Source organism: Pezoporus occidentalis, unplaced genomic scaffold (genome assembly GCF_034315485.1).
Source record: "Pezoporus occidentalis ecotype Australia unplaced genomic scaffold, CSIRO_AGI_Poc_V1 ctg14, whole genome shotgun sequence".
NCBI classification, from domain to species: Eukaryota; Metazoa; Chordata; class Aves; order Psittaciformes; family Psittacidae; genus Pezoporus; species Pezoporus occidentalis.
Window position 1 is genome coordinate 2,695,001 of NW_026913209.1, and position 17,500 is coordinate 2,712,500.

Consider the following 17,500-nt stretch of genomic DNA (forward strand, 5'->3'; position numbering starts at 1 on the left):
ATTTATATTACCTAATTACAATTAGAGAAATCTCTTTGCTTAAATACGTTTTTGCTAATTTAAAATTCAAGCAGTTTTCAAAATGCCTTGTCCTTTATCTGTGGGAATGAAAATACATACCAGGTATGATGCGCGTATGGATTCTCACATAAAATTCTGTTAAAGGCAGTATTATCTACATAAATGTGTATTTTTATTGATGATCTTGACTGTTTTTTTTCGTGCTTTTGTCAGTTGTCCTGAAAAACAGGTTTATTAGGCTCTTTACTTCAGCTAATGCAGTTGAAAGTGACTGTTGAAAAATACAGGAGAAGCAAATTTGGAAAGAAAAGCTCTTAGAGTTTATCACACAGTAGGTGTGTCTCCAAATATAAGAGCAAGTACAGAGTCAAGGACATTCAGAGCAGATACTGCAAAAGCTAACAGAAATATGCCTGGTGAAGGGGAATGTGTGTTTCAGACTGAGGAACAGAGGACTCTTGCGGCAGCATGAGTCTTACTGAGTAGAGTCTTTAGCGCAGAGCATGGATAAATCAGTGCCACTTACAGTGTAATGTTGATTTTCACTCTCAGAATTGTTACCTGTGTGTCTGAAAGGAAAGAGAGCCAGGAAAGAGAGGTGACATAAAGGTAAGAGAAGCAGAGTAACAAGGGTACACCACCTTCACTGTTTGCTATATATGATAGTGGTAAGCATGTAAGTGATGTGTTTGTTAGGGAAATTTTTGCAGGGTTTAAAGGTTAAAGGTAATGGTTTAATCAGGAAGGTGCCTGCCTTCCTTCTGGCTTGTCATATGTGTGTGACAGATGATAGTAGAATAGCATTGCTGAAGCAAAATTGTTGAAAGATCAACAAGTTTAGATCTCAGGTAAACAGAGGAAATTCTTAGTGACTTCAGAGGGAATTGAACACTGACTCCAGTCAGTGGATTTTACTCTTTGCTCATGCATCTCAAAGTTGTTAAAACTTGTTTGTCCTGCCCTTAGGACTGGATAGATTTAGAATAAAACAATATTGCAGAGAAGTGGTGTTTCCAATACTACAAAACTTCTGGGTGTCAGGAAGTGTCACAACCAACATTAACCATATGAAAGAATAGGTGTCAAGTCAAAGTGAGCCTACTGTCAATGGAGAGAGCCAGGCACATTCAGAGGGGGATTAGTCCCATGCTAGAACAGATGCCTAAAACAGATCAGATAAATTTTCTTTGGGATTTCCTTATTCTGTTGACTGTAGAAGGAGTCCAGTGATAGCTGAGGTTAAAATTTCTCCCCGTAGTGTCTGATTCTGAGTGGAAGTCTGGTGTGTCTTTTCCACTTCTGTTTTAGAGTATGACCTTCAGAACCTTTATTCTTGAATTTCATTTATAATTTCATTCACCATTTGCAAAAGATTATCAGACTTTTATAGTAATGGCTGGTACTTCTACTTTCAGACTCCTAATTAGTCAAGATATAAAGACCATAATTTATGCTGTGATGAATTGTGTGGAAAGTGGTATTCTGTGTAATATTAGATGAAGTAATTTTTTCTAAAAGTAAACTTCAGCAGGCTTGCATTTTTTTTTTCCCTCTAAGTGTTACGTTTATTCAAAGTCTTTCAGGATCGATTCAAGTAATAGAAATGTTAGAAAAGCTTTTCTTCTGAAGATTTGATCATGATCACGATTTATTTTATTAATGATTGTTATTGTTGCTGATTTACAGAAAACTGGAAATGTCCTACAGACATCTCACAAAGCAGTATTTATATGCCAGCTTGATATTATATACAGAAAAAACATTTGGATTTTGCTAGACAAGTGAGCGGCTGCTTTTTCATGGGTGGAAGACTTGGCCTGCTGACAGCTGTTTGTGTCCTGGTTAGCCTGAGCAGTGGTTTCACACAGCGTGTCTGCTGCAGCAGGCTCGCCACATACTTCAGGCTCTTTCATGCGACTAGATATACAACCACACGTATTTGCTGTGTCTTTCCAACTCACATATATATTCCTGAGAGCATGTGTGTAGGTGGGTGTTTATGCATATGTAGACACTTCATCTCAGTGTATGACAGACACAAAATAAAGCTGCGTCCAAAACAGCACCTACACAAAAATGCATTCGTAGACTTAAGTGGACAAATCAATAATCTTATGACAAGGTTTCCCAACTTTCAGTTTTCAGTTCGGAGTGACTGAGATCACGTTTCTGTCTGCAGAAACCATGTCACTGAGGCGGCAGCCCTTGCTCTATACTCCAATACGTCTGTGGCATTTTTATTCCTGTATAACTCAGGCTTCCTAAAAAGACTAGCCGCGCAAGAAAGGTTTTCTTATACTGAAGTGAAGTATTTTGCAAATATTTTTCTAGGCTAAGTGTCTTTATTGTGGAAAACATTTACTGCTTTGAGATACTTATTTTGCTGTCTGTTTTAATCACATCTTTTGGAACAGTCTCAATAGATTTTTCTATTTGTAACATTATGACACTTGATAAGATGATTGATTATGAAGTGTTGAGAGCCCTGCCATGTGATCATTTATTTTTAAATACGTATTTGTACTAGCCAGTGCTTAAATTCCTTGCAGGAATACATAAGAGATGTGAAACATAAAACTTGAGTCTGATCGAATCTGATGCCTCTGGAAATAGAGTTCCACAGTACTGTGGTCTTAACATAACAGATTCTGACTGAAACTGGAACTTTGCAGTGATAAATATTATGGAAAAAATAATGGTCCATCTTTGGTACAAAATAAAGAAGATGTAGAGCTGCAGTGCAGGCGAACTAAAATGTGTTTGATGATGATATCTTTCTTTCCCTGTGCAGGTGCCTGTGTCAGTGGCCATGATGACTCCCCAGGTGATCACCCCTCAGCAAATGCAGCAGATTCTCCAGCAGCAAGTGTTGTCTCCACAGCAGCTTCAAGCACTTCTCCAACAGCAGCAAGCAGTTATGTTGCAGCAGGTAATGTGTGTTACCTGCTTTGGACTGTTAGCACAGGGCATTCATGCAAGGGTCAGCCAGATTTTATGGGTCTTGTTTTGTAATATTTCATCCTTCATTGCACCAAAAAGAACGAAAATAAATGTGAAACTTCTCAGTCTTTAAATTTTTTGTATTAATTGCAGAAGTGTGAAATTGAGATTTTGAAACATTGAATATTATATTAGAAACAGCAGCAGCAGTGGCAGATGCATTACAAATGCCAAACAAATTGATATTTAAATTTTCAAGTGCTTAGGCACATTTTAATTGTAGACTTGCCAAAGGAAGTACAAATAGAGTTGTAGATAATTGTTGCTTTAAAATTCAAAACACTGTAGTGCTCCTTTTAGTCACATAAATGGTACGCGGTTATGAAATTTGAACTTAACAGCTTGTTTCATCATGGGGAAAAGTTGGGGTTTTTATTTTTGGGTTTTCTTACATCCAAAAAAATTGTCCCAGATAGGGCTAAAAAGGAGGAGGAGGGTACTGTTTCCTTAGCACAAAACCTGGCAGCTAAGTGAAGAATCCATGAACTTGTTATTCATACAATAAAGATAGTGTCAGTGATCAGTACCTCAGGTGTAACGCAGAGTGGATTTTTGGGTGTGTGCTTAATTGTCATACAGAAAATGATGTGTCTGTTTGTCATAGTCACAGCTCAATCACTGTATGTTTAAACACTTTAATATCCAGTACCGTGATTATTACAGGCAGTTCACCTTCAGTTGTGAATCCAGCATCCCGCTAAATAGATTGACAGATTAATTACTTTTTTCCCCTAAGAAACAGACAGTTTAGTTTGGCCTTAGAGACTTGTAGGTTTCTTGCAAGTGGATGAGTACAGTTTCTGATTGGTTATATAGGACATGTGAGGAACTTAGGTATAGTTATTTGAGGAGTTAATTTGGCTCTTGCATTCCCTTTAGAATACAGATTTTCTATACCCTTCTGTTTAGGATATTTTGGAATCTGCATTGGAAAATTTCAGAACCGCCTTGGAAAAAAATGTATGTAGATCTGCCTCTTCAAATCACATTTTTTATTATGAGGTGATTCTTAATGGCTACGCTACCATATGCCAATCTAGAAGAGTTTAGGAGATTTATAATACTTGAAACTTTTGCCTTTATTTATTAAAGTCAAAATGGTTTATTCAGCAACAACTACAAGAGTTTTACAAGAAACAGCAAGAGCAGTTACATCTTCAGCTTTTGCAGCAGCAGCAACAGCAGCAGCAACAACAACAACAACAACAGCAACAACAGCAACAACAACAGCAGCAGCAGCAGCAACAGCAGCAGCAGCAGCAGCAGCAACAGCAGCAGCAACAGCATCCAGGAAAGCAAGCAAAAGAGGTAGGAGCTAAGACCCTTGCTGATGCATACTAGTCTGAGCTGTCAGAGGTGTGGAAAAGACAAGACTAGTTTAGATCTTCTCCTGTACCAAGGATGCAGCTATCAGAGATTTGTTCATATGTTTTTACCAGGCTTAATAGCAGTGCCAGTATAATTCTCCTGCTCCCCTTTCTGAGACATAGGATTTGAGCAGTCTAGTGCTGCTGTCTCCTAATGTTCATTAATGAATCTGAGCATGCAAAGAACAAGCTGTGTGGTGGACACCGTACTGATTATCTTGTATTCACAGGCAATCTGCGTTGGGGAAGGAGCCTTACTTTTCTCAGTCGCACAGCTCAGAAAGCATGCAAATTTAGTCCATGGCTGAAAAAGAGCGATTGAGCACAGATTTCAAAGTCACAGGCCCCTGATTAATGAACTGCTACTGTAGGTTTGAAGTGGCGAGTAGAAAGTTACAGTTTGATGTGCTCATAAATCAACCTGACAAGTGGGTTTCTCAGGCCTAGCTTGCACTTGTCAGCAAACTGCATCAAATATAAACATAACACAAACAAAACATGTTGAAGTAGTTAAATTGATCAGCGGGTATCCTAGACGTTGTCTTCAAGCTGCCCATTATGCAAACGTCGAGGAAGCAGTTGTGACCTCCTGAGGCTTTGTTTCTGTTTGGATTTGTGAATAGAATTTCAGACAGCCATCAACTACGGAATAGAAATTGCTCCTGTATTTCTCCGGAGGCTGTGGGCAATCCACATGACTTGCTCCATTATGCAGTCTGTTTTCCAGTGAGCGCATCAGAAGTTTCTCTTTTCCCCAAACTAGAAAGGAAAGGTCTTCCACAGCAGCTTGTCTTTCTCTGAAGTGTGACTGCCTTCTCATAGCCTCCTGTGTCTTTGCAGCCTCCAGTTTGTCTTGAAATGCCTCACAAAACTGGAACTTATACTTTTGCTCCATAATAGGGCACTTCGTTGCCTTGAATGTAACACTTCTTTTAATATATTCCAACAAGAGAAGAGGGAGAGCTAACAGGCAAGTGAAATGAAGGGTACATCCCAGTTTACTAATAGATCACTGGAGACCACATTCATGGGCCACTGCAGACCATACTTAGTCAATTGGAAAAATAAGAGTGCCTTCAAATCACAGGCTCCCATAAAGAATTACACTTTTAGCATAGATAAATTTGTTATCATCTGCCATGAGCTGGGCTTTTTTTGTTGTTGTTTGAAACAGCTGTTATATACTTTCTCTTGACCCTTTTCTTTAGCGTGTCATTAAATGTGTCTTGCTATTTTCCCTAACACCTAATAGCTGGAATGAATATAATAGAAAAATTCAAGCGCTTTCACTGCCTGAATATTCTACAAATAGCATTATTACTTAATAACTCAGATTAAAGGGAAAGGAGTTGATTTTATGTTTTTGCCATTCTAGCCTTCACTGCATGCTTTACTTTTTGCTGCATTTCCCCCCCCCCACGCCCTCTTCTCTCTGTAGCAGCAGCAGCAGTTGGCAGCCCAGCAGCTTGTCTTCCAGCAGCAGCTTCTCCAGATGCAACAGCTTCAGCAGCAGCAACATCTGCTGAACCTTCAGCGTCAGGGACTCATTTCCATCCCACCTGGCCAGTCTGCTCTTCCTGTCCAGTCTCTGCCACAAGGTATTCCAGTAATACATGATTGGAGTAATTTCTAATTCATAAGTTCTTTGACCATTCCATTTGCATCTAAACTTCAGCAGCTTCCTGTAATGACTGTATATTATTAGAACTTTATTACTCATATTACCAAAGGCTGATAAATTTCACAGCATACTTTTATGGAAAAAAAACAGCTTTTGAGTGTTTTTTCTTAGATATATGATGCATATTTATTATTAGCCGTATGTGCTGCAAACAATTTCTAATAGTGACACAATTCAAGCGCCATTGCTTTTCTCTGAGGAATTACTGAAATCTGATTTAGTAGAAACATTATATTGAAGATAAATAGGCAGATATAAAATATCTCAGTGATGTTAAAGCCATTGCAAACCTTTATTTTTTCCCTTTTTTTTTCTAAAAAAAAGTGTTTGGCATTGGAAAGCACTTTGAAACTTCAATTTATAACATGTGAATTTAAGGCTAAACATTAGGATTGATTTTATTTGCCATTCCTTTGTATTAAATATGTAAAATATGGGAGTTTTGAAGCTGGTGATTCCAATAGTAGTGAATTCTGACTGACAACAGTAAAGGCTTTAAAGAAACAAATCCTATAGTCACATTGATCAAGATCTCTCAGTGCTGAAAATGGGCTCAAACTCTGCTACTTGATACAAATACATTCGTTGTTGAAAGAAAATAGGGCATGCACTTTGGGAAAGTAAATTCACTTGGAGAGAAATGCTGCTTACATTTTAAGATAAGGCCAGAGACTTCCCATTTTAAGGACTCTGTAACCTGTGAGGTATGTGTTTCCGTTTATGTTACCATAGAGAGGTGAGCTAAATGTCTGTCAGAAAAATTACACAATACTCTGATCTCTGACGTTCCAGTCCTGCAATGAGCATTGTTTAGACTGTGTTCATGACAGGCAACATTACTCTTAATTGGTCCTTACGCATGTATCTGGTTCTTCCACCAGATAACTATTATGAAATTGAGGCTTCAGAAATCAGATGAGCAAAAGCAGAGTACACAGTCTATAGACAACAGTGTAGACACAAAAAAAAAAAAGAGAGACAGAAAATAGGCATGAGAAAGACTCATCCACTAAAAACCTCAGTCCCTGGAAAGCAGAGATTCCAGAGAGGTGTGTAAATTCCATACATTGTGGGTTGTGGAAAAGCTGTGACACAATCATATCTAAAGTTACAAAAATTGCAGTGAAAAAGAGTCCTCAGTAAGCTATCACAGTACTGTTATTTGAGAATAGCAAGCTGATGCATGAATTTTGACACATGAGACTGTTAAAAGCTGGGTTCCTTTTCTACAGTCACATCAGACCAGAATGGAATAAAAGCAGTTGAAGCACAACCTCCCTCCAAACAGCTTTACCTTCTGCAACCTCCTCTTGTGCCATCTGTTGCAAGAGGAATTCCTCAGGTTTTCTCTCACGTTAAGGAATCCCCACAGATTTCCCTTAGCACTCCTACCCAATTGCATTGATATTCATTAGTTTAATGTAACACTCATTCATCCACTTCTAGTAGAAAATCATAGAAAAAAACAATACCTTTTTTATTAAATTTTTAGGAGAGCTAGTAAACAGTTCTTAAGAGCTTTCTTCTACTCAGTTAAGTGTAACTGAAGTCATGACAAAGAAAGGTTGATACTAAAGGAATAAAAAACTTCAGAATTTTGCAGTTAAAATACATCTGGAGTGTTTTTTTAAGGTATATTAATCTCTTGTTTGCTTCTGCCATATGTTTTTTTTAATTATATGGAATTCCAGGCAAGTATTTAATTCTTCCATTTTTCTCTCCTAGCTCTAGTATCTAGTGTGTACCTAGGGTTCCTTTAGATACACGAGTAAAGTTACAAGACCTCAGTTTTTCGTAGCCCTGATGTGGATGTGCAAACTTAAAAATTGTAAGACAGCTTCCCATGGAAAACCCTCTGCATCTCCAGAAAGGCCACTCACCCTGTGCCAGGAGAGGTGAAGTTAGTGATGAGGATAAGCAGGAAAGTCTTTCCAGCAAACCAAAGAGAGGAGTAAATCCAGGGTTGTGACTGTCCTGGAGTTCTTTCTGTGGGCTCCTCTTACAGCACATTTTCTTTCATAGGAAGGCACAGCACCCAGTCACATTCATAATAACGTAATGAAGATTAATAGGCTTCAGATCTGTTGAGGCTTTCTCATATATCTTAGATTTACACATCCAGGTATTTGCAAATGTAAGTAGTACTTACTAGATATAACATAGTGTCCCTTCATTGGGGTGTGCATAAAAGATCAAACTTCCTTTTCTTTTTCTCATAAAATTTAGCTAATTTTATGACACACATATTCTGTGGCAGTATTAAATAAGACCTTCAGAATTTATTTAAGATAATATAGACTGAATGTGGTAAAAGGATGTTTTTCTCCTTCCACTGTGCTGCAAGATGTATAATATGGTTATACGGAAAGATTTATATATGTGTAACACATTCTTATACATCCATTTAGATTACTGAATTACATGTATGTCTAGAATGATGAGACGCACAGAGCTATTCATGTTTATAAGTTACTGGTCATAAAGAGTCCTCTAAACTACAAATTGTTAGTGAAAAAGAGAGCATGGGGTTGGCATTTGTTAGTATGAAGGGACGTAATTTCCAAGTATAGCTGTGAGGTTCATGTCTATAAACAGTGTTAGCTTCAAATAGTTACTTCCTTTGAAGGACAGGAATCTTTACCATGTTTTCTTGATAGCCAGATATAGCATGTAAGATACAAGAGGTGTTTTAGCATTTGTTTTGTGACAAGATCTTTACTATGCCATATCCAGAGCCAGTGGCTTACTGTGAGTTACTTGCGTGTAATGCTGCAATGATGCTAGCTAAATGCGAAGGACTGTAAATGACAACAGAAACCAAACAAGGGAAAGAAAAACAACAAAGGTTTGATCAGGCCATGTAGGAAAATAAAAGACAGATGCGTGGCTGCATTTTATAAGTAGTGATTTCATTAAGTACCTATTCAAATATAAAAATAGAGTAGATAGTAGTGAAAAAAGTTATAAAACTAACCTCAAAATCCTGAAATTCTTGGTGATGGTAAACTGCATAGCAAAACAATACATGCCCTTTTCAATATAGACCCTAATTTTTATACCTCTCTGGATCCCTGTGCTGAGCCTTTCTCCTTTAATTTAGTGTGTAGAGAGTATTTTGAGCGTTAGCACGACCTATGAAACTTTAAAACTTACTCTGCCTTTACATCCACAGTAAAATATCTGTCAGCCATTTTACAGGTCTCTTTTAAAATGGGAGTTAGACTTTCTTAGACACAGAAACTACAAAATTGCCAGAATTTACAATTAATTATAAATCTGCTTATTAACTTTATACTTTTTAAGTGCCTGCCCTTAATCCTTTTATCCTAAAAGGCAGCCTTTCAGAGTGCTCTGAAGAAGTGATAAAATTAACCAGCCTGAGCCCAGAGAGAAGTTTCTGTCTGGTTTTAAAAAAAATGCCGAGCGAGGAGACACAGCTCCATCCATAGCTTCACTCGGAGGCAGGGGCTGCCCACCACATAGACACCAATGCCCGAGCGAAGGGCCGTTGCTCCATCCACTCCCAGCCCTTCACTCACCTTGTGGGGTTGCTCTTACTCAGCTCCCCCAGGGCCCAAAGTTTGTTGATCTCCAGTTAAAGTTTTCTCACTGCGAGACCGAACGGTATGTTTGCCCTCTGTTTATCCAACCAGATGGGTTTAGTCTTGGCTTTTATTTCTTTTCAATACAAAATTAAGTTTATTTTGTTCAGTAGCAGGAGGAAGGGAAGAGTCTGAAGTAAATAATGCACTGTGTATATCATGCCACCTAAATGAATACATTACTTTTCATTTTGATTTGTGATTACATCTGTGAGTAACTGTTATTTACTGTGCTAAAATGGGTTATTTGCAGAGTTGCTGGAACATACCTCATGAACATGGCAGTAATTACTTACCTTCATTAAACAATTACAACTAGTATAACCATCATTCCCGTTGCCTGTCTCTCTAATGCAGTAAATTAGAGCCTGGCTTCTTTCCTTGCTTCCTTAAAACCTAGCTTTTTTGCTGTGCAAATACAATATAAATTCCAGTTTTAAGACTTAAATTCCAATCTTTTGGTTATTAACTGAGTTTGCCAATGGGTGTTTGCATTTAGGGTAGGGGAGCAGGGCACAAAATAGTAGTCTAAAAATGAGGTTCTTTCATAATTCTTTTAAAAATAAATACCTTCCAAACAGTTTGTTTCCACACTACCTCCAGAAATTATTATTTCTATAAATCACTACTAGTCTTTTTTTTTTAATAATGTAGTAGACTTCTGAGGCATTGTGAGGCAGCTGATGAGAACTATTAAGGAACTTACTGTGCTTTTTCATAATCTTTTTTTAATCTGCTTTTTAGTATTCCTAGTTCCTGTCTTCAGAGTAAAACATGATCTAACAAAGATTTGTCAAACAGTGAAAAACAGTCTTTGCATCTTTCTAATACATCTTGTTTACCAAATAAAGCTATCTTCAATGAAAATTTTTAATGAATAGATGCATTTTAATTCTTTCTAAAGAGCAGTAAATTTAAGCTCTTTCATAAAATAAAAAGAGCAGCATTTTAATTCAGACCACACCAGCATTCTGAATGTTTTGCATTCCAGCAAATCTAGATACCTTGAGCATGTCTTACCTAATTTCACTCGTTGAGACAAGATACAGAAGACCGAATTAGATTTTAAGATAAAAATCTGGACCAAATAATTTCAGGCTGAAAAACCTGGCCATGAAACAAGATCTTTCACAAGAAACTCTCTGGGCTTCTCATTCTTTGCTACATTTAATTTAGGATTCTTCAAAAGAGAGATGTCAAACTTATAAAGACTGGCAGTGACAGAAAAAATACATAGTTTTGATGAACTCCACATCCTTCAAAATCTGAATTTCCTGTCTCAGTTGTTGTGTATTTCGTGGCAAGATAAGAGAATGCTCACAGCTCTTCTCTTGCCTGTGTTTTGGGAGTCTCTAGTTCAGGCAGAAGCATATTGTAATGGAAGTTTCCGTGAGTTCGTGCAATGTGCTCAACTCAAGCCAAGTAAACCTAACACATATGTATGAACACATTCTACGAGACATTGCTATTTGTGGCCTAGGATTAATCCTGGAAAGTACAAGTTTCCAGGCTACAAATGGAGTGGAGAGCAAATTTAAGCTCTATCTGCAAAGATCTGGTGGCTAGACTCCAGAAGAGTGCTGTGCATATAGCACATACAGGGGTGCTTGAGGTGGTTTTCAAATTTTGTATGGCTGCCCATCACCCCAGGAGACTGGTGAGACAGAGTCTCCTTTCTCCGAGCCAAACCCTCCCGTTTGTTTTCCATAGTGGGTCTGGACAGAAAAAAAAAAAAATCATGGAGAAATTTGATGGTCTGCACTCTGTGTAATTTCATCTGTGTGGAAAGAGTTGTAAATGGGCCAGTTCTGTTGGATTTCTAGTTGTCTGGTGACACTGAATGGTACCAAAGAGCTTCAGCAGTTACCTGTGTCTAGTGGGTTTGTGGGTGTGTTCTTCCAAATAGTCACTTTGGTTTTGCCTCTTGAGACACATTTTAAGATGAAACAATTTTCATAAACGTTGAACAGGACTAATGAATATGTGGGTGTCATTAATTAAAGTCATATGTGTTCTGCTCAAATAGTAAACCTGTTAAGATCTCATTGATTTGTTGTCTTCTGATTTTTTTCTCTCTCCAGTCTTCTTCCCTCACTCCCTGCTCTTCCTAAGTGTTTAAAGAGAATATCAGTGTTTGTATCCTTAGTGTAACATGTTTTTATATTTTCCATTACATGTTTTATTATGAGGAATTATAACACTTCAGTTGACTGGATGCATTGACTTACATTTCTGTGTCAAGAAATGAAATTAAGCAGACAAAAAAAAATCTTGACCAGAAGTCTATTTAGGGTTGTTGGGTTTTTTTTCTTTCAATAAGTAGTTGCAAGTTCTTTATAGCTTTCACCCTTTGATCTTTGGGAAGTGTTTTCAGGAGTATAATATTATTAAAACTGGTAATTTCTAACGGACTGTTTATAACACAAGAGAAGACAGTTAGATTACCTGGATTCTGACAGAAGAAGAATGACTTTATGTTTTACTGCATGTTGATTGTGCTGGAAAACCAGCATCAGCTTTATTGTTGGCATTAATCCATTAATAATACTGAGCTCATTATATGAAACTCTTTATTTTGTTATATTAGTGGGGCTTTCTTTCATTTTATAGCTGGCTTAAGTCCTGCTGAGATTCAGCAGTTATGGAAAGAAGTGACTGGAGTTCACAGTATGGAAGACAATGGCATTAAACATGGAGGGCTAGACCTCACTACTAACAATTCCTCCTCTACTACCTCCTCCACCACTTCCAAAGCATCACCACCAATAACTCATCATTCCATAGTGAATGGACAGTCTTCAGTTCTAAATGCAAGGCGAGACAGGTAATTCTGACAAGATTTCAACTGTGCTTATAATTTGATGTAAAGCTGTCATTTAACATCAGAAATCACATTATTTCCAATCACAAAATAACACAGGTTACTTAAGAGATCATGGAGACATGATTTTTCAGAATTGTTTACCAATAGGGCATCATTTTCAGTAGCAATGTCTGACTTTGCAGACACAATGACAATTACCTGCCTGTTTTTTATAGCATATATACTTTTGGTAGTTTTGTTAAAAATGAGAAAGCCCAAAATAGAGTGTGCTGTTTTAGAGGTGTAAATGCAGATTTGTGGGCACTTACTCTAAGCATGTAGTTTCATTCATATTTGAGTTAACACATCTGGCAGTCTGGCCCTTATTCTTGAATCACACTGCTGGTTTCATTGAAAATGTTCATCTGTCTTAGTTGTCAAGGCTATAATTCAGCGCAAAGATTTTATGTAAAGAGCACTTCAGAAATTAGTACATTAAAACAGTTCTTACATTGTTTGTCTCTTGTGAAGAAAACCACTGAATTTTCTTATATGCACAACAGTAACACAGTTAATAAAATAATTTCTCAGACACATTGATAGATATTCTTCACTAGTCCTCATTTTCAAGTAAGGGATTAAATACATACAAAGGTACACAGTACACAGTAGAGCATAGTCAGATGTAGGTGATCTCAATGTAAGATGAAATTTAATTTGTATCTACATAACCTAAATTGGAAATAATTGTATTTTAAAATAAATATTCCATTTAATTATTTTAATGCTTACAATAAGATACTATAATTTAAGTGTCTCCAGTTCTCATGTGACTATGAGAATGTTTTTTTATCATTATTTTGTTGGGTTTTTTTTAAAGCTGGTTCTTCCCTTAATACACTTGTTGTAGTATTTTCAGTTAGTATTACTTTTGTGATTATATCTCAGAGAATGGTTCTTTGCTTCACGATGTGTAGCTGACACCCACCTCCATGGGGCAATCCCCTGAATGTCTTTGATAACTATATGTGAATGAAACTATTGAGGAGGTTTCAGAAGAAGACACAGAATACATTTGGTTTTTTTTTATGAAGCCAAGTAGCTGTGGAAGCAACACTTGTGAACAAAAATATTTATTAATAGAAACAAATTTACTTTTTCACATACTTAAGCAGAAAATTCAAATATTATGTAGTAACATTCCCAATATTTATAAATTCTGACTGTCTTCAGTATTCTCATAATTGATTACTTCTGAGTATATTTTTTATTTATAGGTAAATGTTACACCAAGGTCATATGGCAGAATTAGCACATGGTATTATACAGTCATTTTTTCTTCCTTTATTAACAGTCATCTTTGGCTCTATTTCTTCTCTAATTGGAACATCATCTAGCCTTGGCAGTTGAACTATTCAATTGAACGATTAAATTTTTCTGACTGCTCTGAGCTAAATTGACCTGTTTTGACCTGTTTGTCACTGATCGTAACCTGACAGGCGCTAGCAGCCTCCAACGATTATGGCTTTTGAGATGAATCTGGTGCCTTACTCTTTTGCTACAGCTCGTCACATGAGGAAACTGGGGCCTCCCATACTCTCTATGGTCATGGAGTTTGCAAATGGCCTGGCTGTGAAAGCGTTTGTGAAGATTTTGGACAATTTTTAAAGTAGGTGGAATTTTATTCATTGGTACAGGGTTGTTTAAGGTGAGGGAAAGAGAAAGATGGCAAACAAAGTTTTACTGTAAATCATGTCAGAGATTTTTTTTGTGTATTCCAAGCAACTGGGTAATCGAGGCTATCAGCAGAGGGTCAAATCATTATCCTTTCTTTCATGTCGAACACTTTTGCAGGCCTTTCAATAGCACAGTGTTTAATCCTCTTATTACCCTTTACTGAAATGGAGCCTCAGAAAATTTGAAGAGATGCTTTAGATTGTATATTGAATAGTATGGGTATGAAAAAGCGCATTTTAATTTCTGGCAGTTTGTGTATAGTGGGAATTAATGTGCATAGTATAAATAAAAAAGAACAATGGACTAAGCAGGGCCATTTAGCTCTCACTTGCTAATTTATTTTTGCTTTTACTCTTGTATGTGCACAAGATACACAGAAAGAAACCCACTGTGAACAGGTGGGTTTGCATCTTTCAGGACTGAACAGTTACGTCAAAAGTTTTCCCTTTTAGTATTTGCTTTTGCCAGCTGTAGTCTATATCAGAGCATTTAGAAAATTAAGTGACACAGCTTTTGCTTTTCATCTGCAGCTTCAGACTGCAATGGGTTTCTGCATTTTTCCCATTTTTATTTTTGAAGTAGTTACTAGTATTCCTGTGCGCATCTGAATTTTCAACAACAGCACTGATTTTCTACCTATGTACGTTACAGACTGGGCTTTGTTAGAAGAGCCATACTCATTTTGGCATGCAATAGATCTTAATGGAAAGCTACAGATAGGCTTATATAGATGAGTAACTTCAGGGGCTGAGACTCTTATGTTGTCATGGTGCAGCTAACAGGGTGAATGAACTGTTTCATGCTTCATCAACAATTAAGTTAATTAGCTCATTTGAAATTGCACTGCTTTGTTGCCAGGATGTTGGCAGAAACATCAAAAAGATGTGTTTACAAATGGTAGACTACAGGGTATGTAACAGAAGCACCTTAACAGGAGACCATAAGTATGCAATATCACAATAACTTTTATAATAGGATTATAGCAATACTTTTCATAAAGTATTTGCAATGCATTCTCCATCTTTCCTGCTGTCTTTCAATTTTAAATGAAGTAACTTATACTGACTTGCAAATCTTAGGTAGGTATCACTCCTGATGGAGTTTTTGTTTATTAGTGCATGAAGTGGAATGTCAAAATAATGGCTTATTATTGGAGAAAACTGTATAGGATTTAAAACAACCTTATTTGCATAAGTTTGTATTAAAAGGAAAATGAAATCTCTCAGTTCAACGTAGTGTCCTAAGTATTATTAATATGAAGAATTTAAATTCATTTAACTTAAGCATTCTCCTTTTCAAGAAAAACTACATTTTCTAAATAAGTCCATCAGTCTAGGCTATAGTGATGCTAATTCTGTGGGCAGACTTTGCACATCCATTATGTCAGGTCTCTTGTTATAATCCACAATCACTAAAACCATTTTGATTAAGGCAGTGTAGTGCTAGGTTTACAGATGCTCTTGCTTTCCTGAATCAAATAACCGTGGAAAATGTGAAAGTGACATATAACATCTTGATAATTCTGGCATAGCGTCAGTCAGGGTTTACAGCAGTGTCATGGCTTTTGTCCTGTACGCTAGCAAAACAATGTCCAAGAATATTTTATTATTCCTTCTTTTTGTTCAATTCCGTCTTCTGTGCCCTAGAAACAAATAAGAAATCATGGTGCTGAATGGGCGAAGTTGTTTATGAAATAGATATATTCCTTCCTTTTACACTAGCGTTGAGATGGAAATCAATACATAACCTTGCATTAGATTCTTTAGTACCTTTTCATGTTCACGCTAATGCAAAATCCCCATTACAATTAAAAAACATTTTCTTTCAATTAAATACCAAATTTTAGTCCAAAGATTGACCATTTTTCCAACCCATTAACTTTATAGGGGATGACAGGACTAATGGCTGTAGTTTTCAAGGCTTTGCTTTTAGTTTAATCTTTGTTATGATGTTTTAGGTTCTCTGACTTGAAACAATGTGATACCTGTGTTAAGAGAGTTAATGCAAGTATATTGTACCAAAATGAAATATTAATAAGGTACACTACCACAGTCTAGTTCTGTGTATTTCTGTAATATGCTTATGGCAACTTTGAAGGGTTTCTGGTTTATGAAGTGAACTCCAACTCCTCTTGCTCAGAGAATGGTTTACCTAGTGGCTTGATTAAAAACAAGAAAAAAAGAGATACTGTGCAGAGCATCTGACGAGGAGGATTAAGACAGAAAACACCAGCTTTGATTCACTTTCCTACTAATGGAAAGGATTTAGGATGAAGTGACAAATAACTTTCAATAAATGACTTAAAGTCCCAAAAGCCATTTTCAGCTTCATTTTTGTTTATCCAGTTTGAATTGTTTTCATTTTTAAGATAATTTGAGAACACTCTAATTAGCTAGAATTCTTTTGAGGTACTCTGAGTAGCTAAAGAAGTTACACAATTCAGTGCTGTGTATTAGATTCTTATTTGGAAACATTATGCATTAGTTTCAAGAAAGTATAGCCAATCTTCTCTATAATATATTTTTGTACATATAGAAGAACCTAATCCTGTATCTTTCCTTTGATAGCCTTCAATTCTAGACACAAACCCACAGTTTATATTTTATGGAGCAATTTTCTATCTTGGCAAAATTGTGTTAGATTACAGTTGCTCGTGCATGCAGGATCAGTTTTGACTGTTCAGTAAAAACAACAGCTTTTGGCTTAAGAAAAACTTCAAAATGCAAAAACAGATTAGTAAAAGTCATGACATTACTAGAAAGAAGATGACAAGATCTAAAGAAAATGCCAGGCACTGAAACAATTAGAAGAGTGCCAAAAATGCTTAGGAAAATTCAGAAATTTGCTGTGAAACAGGTGTTGACAGAAGCTAACCATTTTGCTGGTCTCTAAGTGAGGGACCCAGTAGATCATGCAAAGTGTTTAATAGTAGTTCTTCATGATGGCTTTTTAAATTCAGAACGCAATAACGTATGACAAAACTTCAGTGTATTTTGTCTGCAAAATTAATTATCATTCCATTGGTTCTAAGTCAGTTTGAGTAAGAAGGATTTGACTTTTAGAGCTTAAACTGAAAGGTTTACAATAAAACATTCCAGCCAGCAGACAAGTGTTCTTTAACCTGCATGCAGCAGATGCCAGCAAACATAACACAAGCTACACTACAAAGACAGGTCATGTTTTCATCTATAGAGACAAGGGGAAAAAAAGCCTCATGCTAGAGAAGATAAGCCAGCTTTCCAGCAGCTTGTGTTTATTTCTGGGGCAGGAGAGCACGTTTAAAAGTCTA

General features: G+C 36.7%; 1 protein-coding gene across 10 annotated transcripts in view; it reads left to right on the forward strand.

Annotated features, from left to right (window-relative positions):
• Window positions 1–17,500, forward strand: part of FOXP2 (forkhead box P2) — a 418,517-nt gene that overhangs the window by 352,713 nt on the left and 48,304 nt on the right. For 5 of the 10 annotated variants that reach the window (XM_062609588.1, XM_062609591.1, XM_062609589.1 and 2 more), the window contains 5 exons: window positions 2,813–2,950; window positions 4,132–4,329; window positions 5,827–5,986; window positions 12,282–12,495; window positions 14,039–14,143. In XM_062609588.1, coding sequence (XP_062465572.1) covers window positions 2,813–2,950; window positions 4,132–4,329; window positions 5,827–5,986; window positions 12,282–12,495; window positions 14,039–14,143 — 815 coding nt within the window. Of the gene's footprint in view, window positions 1–2,812; window positions 2,951–3,930; window positions 3,982–4,131; window positions 4,330–5,826; window positions 5,987–12,281; window positions 12,496–14,038; window positions 14,144–17,500 lie in introns of all 10 variants that reach the window. The other 5 variants (XM_062609597.1, XM_062609592.1, XM_062609593.1 and 2 more) reach the window with 5 other exon arrangements.